The sequence below is a fragment of the Nanorana parkeri genome, unplaced genomic scaffold (assembly GCF_000935625.1).
Source record: "Nanorana parkeri isolate BGI_ZX_2015 unplaced genomic scaffold, ASM93562v1 scaffold2228, whole genome shotgun sequence".
NCBI classification, from domain to species: domain Eukaryota; kingdom Metazoa; phylum Chordata; class Amphibia; order Anura; family Dicroglossidae; genus Nanorana; species Nanorana parkeri.
Genome location: NW_017308496.1, coordinates 150,395 through 163,410, shown reverse-complemented (window position 1 = coordinate 163,410; position 13,016 = coordinate 150,395). Strand labels below are relative to the sequence as shown.

At 39.8% G+C, this 13,016-nt stretch overlaps 1 protein-coding gene across 1 annotated transcript; it reads right to left on the bottom strand.

The window, feature by feature from the left end:
- Window positions 1–2,162: 2,162 nt before the first annotated feature.
- On the bottom strand, window positions 2,163–12,808 carry LOC108801127 (phospholipase A2, minor isoenzyme-like). Its single transcript, XM_018573081.1, has 4 exons — window positions 12,671–12,808; window positions 9,546–9,705; window positions 5,089–5,216; window positions 2,163–2,313 (listed from the first exon to the last, which is right to left on the bottom strand). The coding sequence occupies exons 1-4, from the start codon at window positions 12,705–12,707 to the stop codon at window positions 2,192–2,194; spliced, it is 447 nt and encodes a 148-aa protein (XP_018428583.1). The 5' UTR covers window positions 12,708–12,808; the 3' UTR covers window positions 2,163–2,191.
- Window positions 12,809–13,016: the final 208 nt, after the last annotated feature.

Genomic DNA, 13,016 nt, shown 5'->3' with positions numbered 1-13,016 from the left:
TAGTGCATTTGAAGCAGCTTATGGCTTTGTTGATAAGGGGACCATTATGTTGACATGTTTGGCGAATGGCTTTTTTTCCTGCAGTGGTGAATTATTATAAAGTAAACATTGCTATTCTCCTTGATATCCCATCGAACAGTACTCCTCTATACTTCTTTCTCCTGTGAGCCAGCTATCCTAAACCTCTTTCCCCCCTCATTTATATTTCAGATCAGCTTTCAGAACAGGTCTCTTGCTCAGGTCATGTGATAGGTCATATGATTGGTGTACATTCTGACAAGGAGGTCTGTGTAAGGCTGCACAGCTGCATATCAGAGGAGGCAATGCTCAGTGTCTAGTACTGAAACAAAAAGGATTCTAGCACAGGGCAGCTGCCACTCTACAGATTGTGCTGGATCCTTCAGGACAGCCCCACAGGATCCAGTAAACCACTTTGGGGGTATTGCCAAGTTACCTGGACTTGGCGCTTTCCTCCAGTGGCCATGTCGCCCTAGGCCTATGTAGCCAATTTTCAAAACTGACACTGATTGTGTTCACTCTGATGTCACTGTTTTCTAGCAGTAGTTAGATCAGTTCAGTCTTTAGTCTGCATACAATAAAGCTGGCCATACATTTATTGCTCAATTCCCCCATCCAATCTTAAATAGCGTGGAAAGGGGAATCCCTCCTAATGCCAGGCTATTGTATTCTGACTGCAGCGGGTTTGCCGCAGTCACAATACCTGAACAGTGACTGTTCTTCCAAGAACTTACGGCCTGGCTTGTGAATTTTGGCTGAGTGACCAGGAACAGGTCTGAGATTTAAGCAGTGTATGGCCATCTTTGGTCTGTTTGGTTTCAGTAACTCATTCCTCCTTCTTCATTTGCATTTTTTTGGCTAAGGTCAGACTCATGGGTCAGCCTCAAGAAGGCTATGTGCTGAACAAAGTGGCCTTTCATCTCAAATTAATAGTACTAACAATTTTTATGCCTGTGAAATATTACCACGTTACTGAGGACCTGCTACCTGTGTTTCATCTAGGTAATGGACATCCAAATAAGAGAACCCAAGTCTGAGAGGCATTTTACTTTTCTAGATAGTCTTAGCTAATGATTAATTATCCATTATGCACAGTGTGAAGGAGCAAATTCTCAAGAGATTTGGGATCCTCTGCTTTCCCAGGATCACAGAATTCTGAGTGACATCACCCTCACCTAGAGGGAACAGGTTGAATAATTGGTCTAAAGAATTTTTTCTTGTTTTATTCTTTGGTAATTGTTCTGTGTTTTTTCTTAGGCAATATACCATGGGATGAATAAAAGAACTTATCACTTTAAATGGAAAATTCGAGCCTCGCAAACAAGGATGCAAACACTAAAGTGTATTTCCACTTTTGCAGCCAAATTGGAATAACACATACTTTATATTTGTTACATATTCCCAATCACACAGTTTAACTTTAGAAAAATAGAAATTTTCAGCTTACCTTTTTTTTTAGCTGCTCTTTCTGCTAATTCCAGAACTAAAAAATCCTGCTTTGTGTCAAATAATTAGCTCTGTCTGCCAGATTTCATTATCACCTATAAACTAGATGAGCAGGACTGTCTGTCCTAACAAAGGATTAAAGCGCAGAAGACATGTATGCTAATGAAGAGATGCTCAGTCTGTCCTAAGTCTTTAGTCAGAGTTTCCGGTTGCTGAAATTGAGAGGCGTGCTAAATAGAGATATCTAAAAGGTAATACGTTTTTTAAAATTATTTTTAGATAATGTGTGTGAATAGGAACACATAACAAACATATATGGGAGTTTTCTCAATTTCAAATGCAAAAGTGGAAATACACTTTAAGCTGGGCATATATGGAGTGAATTTCAGTTCAGGGGCGGACCTACCGCCAGTGCGGTTGCATCGGGGCATGAGCCTAAAGGGGGGCCCAGTATACAATCTAACACAGCCCCGGGGCACAGATGGGGGGGCCCGTCGGTGTTAATATAACTGATAAAATTATGACATAATAAGTCCATTTGCTGAAGAATTTGATATCCTGCTATTTATTGGTAGAGGAAAATTTAATGTTGGTTTCTTGAAGGCACAAGAGATATACTGACCCTGCAGCACAATGTAGCTTAAGGAAAAGTGTGGTAACAAATATGACATATGCTTTGTAATGGATGCAATAAATAAACATCTGGCTGCTAGGTGCCCTCCTCCGATCACTGACAGTACTTTTTCTTGTCCAGGTTCTTGTATTGCTCATTATAGCTTGCTTTGGAAAAGCAGAGGGCGGCTTTTCTGTCACACTCACAGATGTGCATCTCACATGGGTTGTTTTCATCTGCAGGGGAGGAAGAAGACAACTTTAAATCCAGGCTTACTTTTTCATCAGTATTAATGTAAAGTGGTCCCCAGGTGAAGAATGCTGAGTCATGTGTAATCCTGCACTACAATTGAGGTTGCATTCAGCAGACTTGTATCAATTGCCATATTCCTATACAGTATTCCGTATTAGCTAATAAATTATTTACCCCTAACAGGCATAGGCATTTGTCTACTTTAAAGAGGAACTCAAGCTATTACAAAATTAACACTTGCAGTGAGTCTAGGGGCTGGAATACAGAAAATATACTCACCTGATCTTTGATCCTGTGGCAGTCAGCACTTACCTCTCTCCGCCACTGCATTAGACATGATGATGTCAGTGGGGTTAGACGGACTGATTCCGGGGGTGAGGAGGCTACAGGGAGCAATCTGGCAGCCTGGCAAGACTGAGGATCCGGTGAGTATATCTGGTTTAATCCAGCCCCTAAGCCAAAATGAGCAGCTAATTCCTGGAGTTCCTCTTCAAAGTGGAGCTTTATCCCCTTTGGCTAAAAATCACATCCACATTTACCTCTGCAGGCTAACATGAAATCATCTTACATTTATTAATTAAACAAACATATTTTTTGTTTACTTATAATCTCTTGTTTTCTACTTCCTGGTCCTCTTAGGCAAAAATTATGTAATTTTGGCCAAGTGTTGCATCCCGGGAAGGTTACATCAGCAGAGCATTCACAAGATCTCAGGGAAAGGCATTTTGCTCCCCTGAGATGATGTGCATGAAAGATACCTCTGCTGGTTAAAGTTCAATCCAGCCAAAAAAAATTTGTAGAGGAGGGTTAAGTTTTATTGCTATCTGTTCATACTGGGGAGATTTGCCTTAATTTTCTGTTTAGGTGAAAGGTGTCAGACAGACCGGGGAGTGATGGGATGTCTCTTCAATGGGACATACTGTAGGTAGCACCAAAAGCATATTTATTTAATAGAGTGGCGAAAGGTTAGAACCTCTCTCAGGTTTTTTTGATCTCCGTGTTTTCCCCAACCTTTCATTTCTTGCCCTGGTGTCTCCAAGACAGGATGTAAGGCAAATTCCCACAAGGAGAACACAGACAGAAAAAAAAAAAAACTTAAACAATTGAAAAAGAGGCGTTGGATTAAGATTTTTGGAAACTCAGTCCAATTATTAACAGGACACAGAGGCTCCGGTAAGGCTGTTCTCACCACAATGGGACATTGCATAATGAAGGGACTGTGCATGATTCCAAAATGTTGCTTTTTTCCTGTGATTTCATGATAAACAATGTCAATAAAGGTGTTTTATTGATCACGAATTTGGTGTGCTTGTGACTTACTCTCTTCAAAAAGGGAACCCACAGTTGAGGATCCACACTTACAAAGTCTAATGAGAGCCTCAAATAAAAGTCCAAGAGTCCAAATTCTTTTAATGTTAGTATTAGTTCATAAAATGATAACACAAAAACAGCCAGCACATTTTGGGGGCTTAAAAACTCTTCCTCTTCAGGGCTCAGGTGTTATAACAGGATAAGTTACAAGATGCCGGAAATCACTCTGTCACCACACAGCATTCTGCTGATTTCTGTCATCTTGTGATTTCTATAACTAAGAATTATTTTTGCCGCGTCAGCTCCTGTGGGAACCGGATTTCTGTATGGAGAGGATCCTCGTGTACACCGGTCTCCTTACAAACTAGTCAGCTGCTGTACATTGGTTATTGCCTTTTGGTTTTACTGCTGTCCTCCCTCCCTTTATAACTCTGGTCACACGAACAAGCAAGATAACCAGATACACAGCATCCTCCCTCCTGAGAAAGAGGATTGATGGCACTCTGTGATACCATGGCGTGATGACAACTTTGTAGCACATGGACTTTGTTCATCTTCTTCGGATAATCACTTGACATTGCTGGTATCTAATCAGGGGAGGCCATCTTTGGTTACAAAAAGAATATATAAGGAAGGACTGGACGGCGTGTAATGGTCATTACACGTTGCCCGGATTCATGAGTGTCCAGGAAGCCGAATCCATGCTCACTGGTCACGAGGGAGCAAAAAGCCGGCTTCCCATCCAATCAGGAAGCGGGGCGTCATGTAATAGCTCAATGTCCGGCTCCCCGATACTGGAAGTTCCGCTATTGGAAAAGGCATCGGGAACATATACTCAATATCGGCACCGATATCGGTATTGGTGCATCCCTAGTTTGGTGCTCTCATTAGACATTGTGTATGCAATAAAAACTTGGCAGAAGTTCTGACTGTTAACTACTCCAAACTACTCAAAAACAAAATGGCGCCTAGACTAAAAGTATACTTCTTATACAAAACACAACCATTTAAACACATTAACTATTTATTTAAAGAGAGCGTGTCACCAGACCTAGCCTTTTATTTTTAAGCCCTGGAATAGTAGATCCTTAAAACTACTTACAGGATTGTCCTTTTTTTCTTGACAAATGGAGGGAGGTGTGAAGGGGACAGGAAGCAGTGAAAGGGGGTAAAGTTCTGCTTTAAAAGTGTTTTGTTAAATCTGTTTGATAGGTTTTAAAAAAATACCTGTTGGTCCTTCCAGAAATCTAGTGAGCTAATAACTTCCTGTGCTCTAAGGATTGGTAAGCTGCAATATATTCCATTTTTTGTTTTTGGGTTTAGATACACTTTAAGAATCCACTGTCTCTAGGCTTAAAACTAAAAAGTTAGGTCTGGTGACGAGGTCTCTCTGAATAGGTTTTTCGTTGTATGAAGAACAGATTACGATGAAGAAGTGTAAAACGTACTTTTGCAGGTCACAACTTTATTTTCACAACTGTACGCGTAGAACTCTGTGTAAGGGTTATCAAATATGGGGTTGCAGTTAACAACTGATCTGGAGTCACTGTAGCAGTTATCGTGAACCTTGCAACACCTGCATACACAACGAAAGGTGGTGATCAGATTTTCAAAGGAATGCACGCCAAGAGGTTTAAAGTGTAACTAATAACAACATCTTTTTTTTCTAGTTTTAAGGTGCCCATACACCTTACAATTTATCTGCAGATGTTCTGTGGTCAGATGGAAAAAGTGCAACAGATTGGCCCAGGCGGAGATTACTCCATCCACACAGTTAAGTGTAGATGGAGGAATCTGTTGCTCCTTTTCCATCTGACCACAGAAAATCTGCAGATAAATTGTAAGGTGTATGGCCACCTTTAGATAGTAGAGAAGAGTAGAGAAGGATTAGAACACCTGTCAAGATTTTTGTGCACTCTGTGTCCCTAATAGGGAGATTCACCCTCTCTATTTGTCCCGGTAATCGTTTTCACTGAAAGTAAATCACAAATTTTGGGTTGTCACCAGAACAGGAATAGATGGGAAATCTTCCAATGGGGACACTAGTTCTGATTACCCTGCTGATCACCAGGAATTTTCCTCTCTTTGGAGGGATTTCCTCACACTTCCTGTTGTAGCTATGAGACAGGAAGTGAAGGAAATCTCCCCAATGTGACACAGATAGCAAAAAAAAAGCTGACAGGGGTTATAACTCTCCCTTACTCTATCCAAAACTAAAAAAAACATATGTTGCTTTAGTTGTACTCTAAGTCTTTAAACACACATAGACAGGAACTATGACGGGTAAGCATGTTGAACATGTTAGACTAAAGTGTCTAAAAGGAGAATTGTCTGGGTTTCCTTATTGCAAATAGCAAAACCTTATTAAGGTGTGCTGGAATAAAAAGCATAATCTGATTGGTGACTGTAAACATTTGACTTGTCCATTCTGATTGCAGCTTATATTCTTTTAGTACAGTTTATAAGTATTACAAATGTATTCCAGGGATTATAATACATGTGGGACTAAAGCTGGCTTTATGATACTTGAATTTTGGCCGAGTCCTGCTGACTGCTGAAATTCGAGCAGTGGGTGGCTCGCCAGCACTGTTCCGATTGATTTTTCAATCGACTCTTGTTGATGGAGTCGTGCCGAAAATTGTGATGCAAATAGTGACTGCAATCAGCTGCAGTCACTGTTCATGTGTTCTGTTTACAGTAGGAAGCGATTATTTTCAAAACTAGTTAAATAAGGAAAGCCAGCATGATTGTTTTTTATTAGAAACAAGCTCTTTGCTTTTATGTTTTAAAAAAAACATGGATTTGACTGTTTAGTGAACAAGAAGGCTCTGCAAAAGCTTGTACATGAGGGCGGCTATATGCAGGCTTTGTGCCGTCATTCTCTCCTGAAACCGAAATATAATATTGCTGCCTCTGCCATAGAAAATAGTCTATAGGAAATCTATATTATATCTTTATTAGTGGTTATGTTCAAAAGGGGAAGGTCCTACAGCCACACCCCAATAAGACAATGCAAATCTAAATTCCAAAGTAAAGAAACTGAGAGCTGAGAATCAAGGAGGGCTTTTAGGGCAAATATAGGACCTTCAGAGATAATAGTAAAATGTATAAAAATACCATATTTTATTTAAACCAATAAAATACATAGGACATAAAAAATATAAATGCATATTGGTGTACAGCCTAAGCTAGGTCAGCATAAAGATCATATACTCATATGTAGAGACGATGAAAAGTTGTGGCTAAGAAAGTCCATAAATGGAATCAATAGATGGTCACTGTTGTAGGAAATCCTCTACGCATTTCATCACAGGCGTGGCTTCCTCAGGACGAACACATTCCAACAACTATAGGATCATATAAAGTTCTATTATGTAATCCTAATTCTATTACAGTAACATGCTAAATTACTGTAATGGAATGTCGGTCATTTCATCATCTCTACATATGAGTATACGATAGTGGCGTCACAAGGGGGGTGCGGCCTGCACCTGGGTGAAACCACTGGAGGGGTGACACCAAACTGACTGACAGTCAGTTTGGTGTCACTCCCTCTTAAAAGTCGGGAACTCGGTCATGGACAGAAAGCCCGACAGTTTCAGGAGAGAGGAGGGGACCCGGCGGCATACCTTATCCATCACCAAGGTATAAGATGGCCGTGCATGTGCGATGACGTCACGGCGCGGTGTCACCTGGTATCTGCTCCGAGTAACACCTGGTCCCGGGACGTCTCTGGTATACGATGTTTATGCTGACCAAGCTTAGGCTGTGCACCAATATGCATTTATATGTTTTTATGTCCTATGTATTTTATTGGTTTAAATAAAATATGGTATTTTTATACATTTTACTATTATCTCTGAAGGTCCTATATTTGCCCTAAAAGCCCTCATTGATTCTCAGCTCTCAGTTTCTTTACTTTGGAACTGATTTTTTTCTGATTTTGCATTATATGATATCTGCAGTATGTTTTAAATATACATTCCTATGTGTTCTGTAAATGCATCTGTGTAATGCAACACATTACCGCTTAGTATGAATGAGCTGCTTTTGCACCAAAACACCCCCAAAAATCAGACATGCACACTAATTGAAGGTAAGCATGTAGGTTTCATGTAAGGTAGTATTTATATATATATAGAGAGAGAAAAGCAAAGCATAGAGTATAAAATACAGAAGGAATGGGGAGCTGCTGTTGTCTTAATATAAGCACTCCCCTTAAAGCAAAACTCTGGGCAAAATTGTTATTAACCCTTGTAGTGGGTCTTCCCCTGCATTGCAAGGGTTAACTGCTCATTTTCATCTAGAGTGCCTCATGGGATTTGTAGTTCCACCACAGCTGGAGGGCCACAGTTTGGCCATCCCTGATCTAGAGTTAAACTCACCCAATCCTCTGAGCTGGCTTGCTCTTAGACTGGTCCTTCCAGCCTCACTCACCATCCGCTGCAGTGGTCTAAGGATCCTCGAGTCATCATGTTCTATACACAGTACCAACATACCATTGCTTGAGGCGCAGGAGGAAACAGGCTGGAGGGAGCACTGTGACAGCTGGCCAGCTCTGAGGTTCTAGTGAGTATAACTTTTTTATTTTAGTCCCTAGACGAAAAAGAGCAGTTTTCCCTTGCAGTGCGGGGGTAGCCTTACTGCAAGGGTTAATACAAATGTTGCCCGAATTTGTTCTTTAAAGGTCTAAAGAGTAAAAATCCAACTAGCTTGTAATGTAATGGCTTAAGTATTCACCCCAAAAAATTTCCTATCAAGATCAAAATCTCAAGATTGCCATCTTGCATGTGGATGCACGGATCCTCATTATAGAGAGACTGTTTCTCATTGGCCATGAGTAACAACAGCTCTCCACCTGTCACATTTCCACTGCCATTGCTCGGAAGCAAATTCTCACCCACTCTCTGTATAGAGAAGCCTTATACCGCTCCGACTGAAACAGTTTTAACTTTTTATTATGTATAGTGGTGGTTACTGTTTACTTTTGCAGCCACAGAGAAATTTAGTCTGCTACAATTGTTGCATTTGCCTGTTGAATATTGAGAAACTGACAAGAACTGTTATCTTATTATGATCTTAACAGGAATCTTTTTTGGGTGAGACCTTAAAGGAAACTTTTTTGGGGTGAGCCCTTAAAGGAAACTTTCTTGGGTGGGGGCTTAAAGTAAACTTTTTTTGGGTGAACCCTTAAAGGAAACTTTTTTTGGGTGGAGGCTTAAAGGAAACTTTCATGGGTGCATGGGTGAGCCCTTGAAGGAAACTTTCTCGGGTGAGCCCTTGAAGGAAACTTTCTTGGGTGAGCCAATAAAGGAAACTTTCTTGGGTGGGGGCTTAAAGGAAACTTTCTTGGGTGGTCCCTTAAAGGAAACTTTCTTGGGTGAGCCCTTAAAGGAAACTTTCATGGGTGAGCCCTTAAAGGAAACCTTCTTGGGTGGGGGCTTAAAGTAAACTTTCTTGGGTGGAGGCGTAAAGGAAACTTTCATGGGTGAGCCCTTAAAGGAAACTTTCTTGGGTGGGGGCTTAAAGTAAACTTTCTTGGGTGGAGGCGTAAAGGAAACTATAATGGGTGACCCCTAAAGGGAACTTTCTTGGGTGGGCCCCTAAAGGAAACTTTCTTGGGTGGGGGCTTGAAGGAAACTTTCATGGGTGAGCCCTTAAAGGAAACTTTCTTGGGTGGGGGCTTGAAGGAAACTTTCATGGGTGAGCCCTTAAAGGAAACTTTCTTGGGTGGGGGCTTAAAGGAAACTTTCTTGTTTCCTTTAAGCCCCCACTTGGCTGAACGCTTAAGCCATTATGTTACAAGCTAGTTATATTTAATGTTATAGACTGCCCACCATGGATTTCCATGTTGAGTTGAATAATTAATTTGCAGAAAGAGCTTGGCTATAGTTTAAAAACTTACGCATCCAGGCTATCTACAGGAGTGCCGGAGCCCCCGAACCCACAATAGCAGCCATATCCATTGTAATCATCCAGTGGCTTGCTATCTGGTATTGTGCACTTTATTATTTTTCGAAACTGTAGCAGATTCCTGGTTTGTCGCCGAGCAGAGACGATGGTCACTGTAAAGAAGTGAACAGAGATATGATTGGTGCATATGGCTTACTGCAGACTACAGGCAAGGTAGGTTTTTTATTATATAATTCATAATAAATAGTTAGTCCAAACAGATGGTTTTGGAATGCCCCCCATTTTTTTTTGAGTATTCAAGTAGAAATTAGTGTCAGTATAATCACAAGTGATATTCACTTTTTTGGTGGATGCCAGCGGGTGATTCACCCACAATCTGCTTATGTTTGCAGAATCCTTGTTCTCCATAGCCGAGTTCTTCAGCATGTCAGGGTATTTACTAGGAGATCACAGTCTTATTAAAAGCAGGGGGGACAGCGAATAATTACAGTAATTACAGCAGAGAATATATGCCACCAGTGTTTTATAAAAAAGAAAGATATGGATATTTATGGATAAAAGAAGCCAGGAAATGACCTTCTGCAAAAAACAGGTGTACTGTATTATACCCAGTAATCAAACCTCAGATGTAGCACATGCCCACCTTACACTCTGCTGAGCCACCCAGCATTTACATTCGATTTCCCTTTCCAGCACATCTGCTACAGTACTCTAGAGCTCTATGGAGAAATAGGACATCCCAGCTATATCCTTCTAACACTTAAGCATTCATTATAAAGCACAGGTGAGCCTTCTTAAAAGAGAATGCATCTTCATGTCTCACTTGCATCAGAGATCCATGTTGCCCCAACTTGCCCCAACTTGATGATGGCCAAATGCTTGAAATAGCTCTAATATTAGGCTGTATCTGGGCTGTAAACCAGCAGTTCTGGATGCACTGTGGGATCAGGGGCATAAGGGTGTGATTTGCAAGGTGTAATAAGTCCTATATTTTTAGGATTTGTGATAGAGGTGAGACATACAGATATTTTTTCTTTTAAGATGGCCCTGCCATGATTTGCATTGGTTTAGTGTAGGGCTTACCATGACCTGTCTAGTTGCACTGAGATCATTCCAGACTAAGATAAACATTTGGAAACTAATCTTACCCGCTGTGTACAGCCTACATACTGGGTAATATCTAATCTAACTTCTAACCATCTTGTGGAGTTGGCTACCCCACCTTGCAAATTCATTGGGTTGTCGGTACGTTTTTTTAAATGGCCCTGAATCTGAGTCTTTGAAAATGCAGACAAAATGTAAATGTATGTTATGAAAAAAAGGAAGTTTTACAGCAAAGAACCTGTCCTGACCAGAGGCACTGGTAAAAGTTTTCAGATTCTGGCTGAGTTTGATTATATTGAAGTCAGATTAAGGTAATCTCAGGGGTTTGCAGATTTAAGATGGGACCATTTCAATGTTTTAAACAGCTTGTGGTTTACTGATTTAGTTGTCAGTCAGTGTGCTCTTCAATAGAGTTATATGTTAAATTAGAAATTATAATTTTAGTTTTCTTCCGTGAAAATACTGCTTTTTCCCTGTATTTATATTACAATACTACTTGCTGCATTCAGCCCCCTGTTGAGCACCACCATATTGTCTCAGGGAGAGTGGCTATACTGAAATAAAGGTTTGACTGTTAATATTAACCAAAAAGTCAAAATTTGCATATTGTAAAGAGCACTGTTTAGCTTAGACTGCACAGATTGGAGAAATAAGGCACAGGCTTTAAACAGCTGATGGAGAAGATTATAAAAAATTCCCCCGTGTTTCCTTGCTTGGGGAATAAAAAACAATCTCTTTAAACCAACATCAATGCTTTATGCTCTGATTTACCGCTAAAGCTGGCAGAGTGACCGATAAAATTAGATTTTATGCCAGTGTTATCAAAAGATCACAGCATTAAAAAGGCAAGCAAGTATTTTCAAAGAAAGGTAGCATCAACAATTGCCATAAGTGTATGAATAATTTGCTTTAGGGTTTCACGTCCAAACTACATGTCTCTGGAAAATCCTTGGGAAGAAAATAAAGGTGGACACCCTGATATTGTGGACCAACATCTAGATGTAGTGTCAGTTCATATCCAATGCTCTAAATATTCATCATTATATCACTTCATATTGTTCATGGCGTCTGCCTTGGCTGAAGGAACATCAAATAGGTTAAAACTTGAAATGTCTAATGGCAATGGAGTGCAATCAAATTAAATGTGTCAGCTTAGCAATATAAAACCTCTTAAAGCATTTCCCCAACACTAAGGATTTTATTTATATTACTTGATTATTCCAAGCTTTGGACAAAACTTGCTATGAAGTCATATCATTTCATGTTTTGAAGATCTCAATCTACAACAAGCCTTAACTTCCTGTGTGTAGAACAACCCCAGAACATTCATGTTATGCTCAAGTGATTGCCTCAGCACTTTCCCAAATGTGGGCAGAGCTAGAAGTCAAGCTATTTCTGCAATACAATTCTAATATTTGTTGAAATACTTTTATTGTTTTACTTTGCTTTTTACAACATTAAGACTGAGTATGCGGTTGTGTATGAAAATACATAACATAGCTATAGTATTTGATAGCTTGGTAACAGCATTAGCACATAAAATTGCTCATAGGAGGTCTATTTATTTATCAATATTCTTACCCAAGAGTCACACAACTCTAACCCATTTTTCTAATGGAATCCTATGTGAAAAATTGATGAATTATGGGTGAGAGTTGTATTATACAAATTAGATGCACAATATTGCCAAAAACCCTCAATGTTTAATTCTTGCATATATTTATAGTATGCTCCGTAAGTATGCTATTTGCCTATTTGCACATTAAACCTAGCTGAAATATTTTCCTTGTCTTGCCTATGACTGCATAGGTAAACTCAGCACAGTTGACATAAACAGTATGCATTCAGTCACTCTTAATAAAAAGCCTCTTCAGTTTAAACTATTTATTATATACACAGTTTGGCATTTAGCACACCTGCATTCTAGGCACTGGTATTACCCATACATGTTTTGTTCTAAATCTTTTTGATTTGAAATGATATGCGTTTTGTATAATCTTTTAGCAATCTTACCTGCTAGAAGCAGAGTCAAAAGTACACAGGGTCTCATGTTGGCACAATGGAAGGTATACGATGGGAACCAGCCATCTTATATCAATAAGTGACCTTGGCACCGAGCTGTGGAATGTGTTCCGTGTCCTCAGATATGGGTTTAATAGCTCATACCTGGCACAAACAACTATGCAGATTAATGGTGTAATGAAGTGTACAGCGCTAAATGCCCTTCAGGAAATTAGATAATGGTAGGGATCATATGGTGTCACCTCCGTGTCAAGCAATCGTGAAACAGTGTATATATAATAAATATTTGTGTAAAAACTTATAGTACGTTATAAAATGTGTCAACAGGTGTCATAAA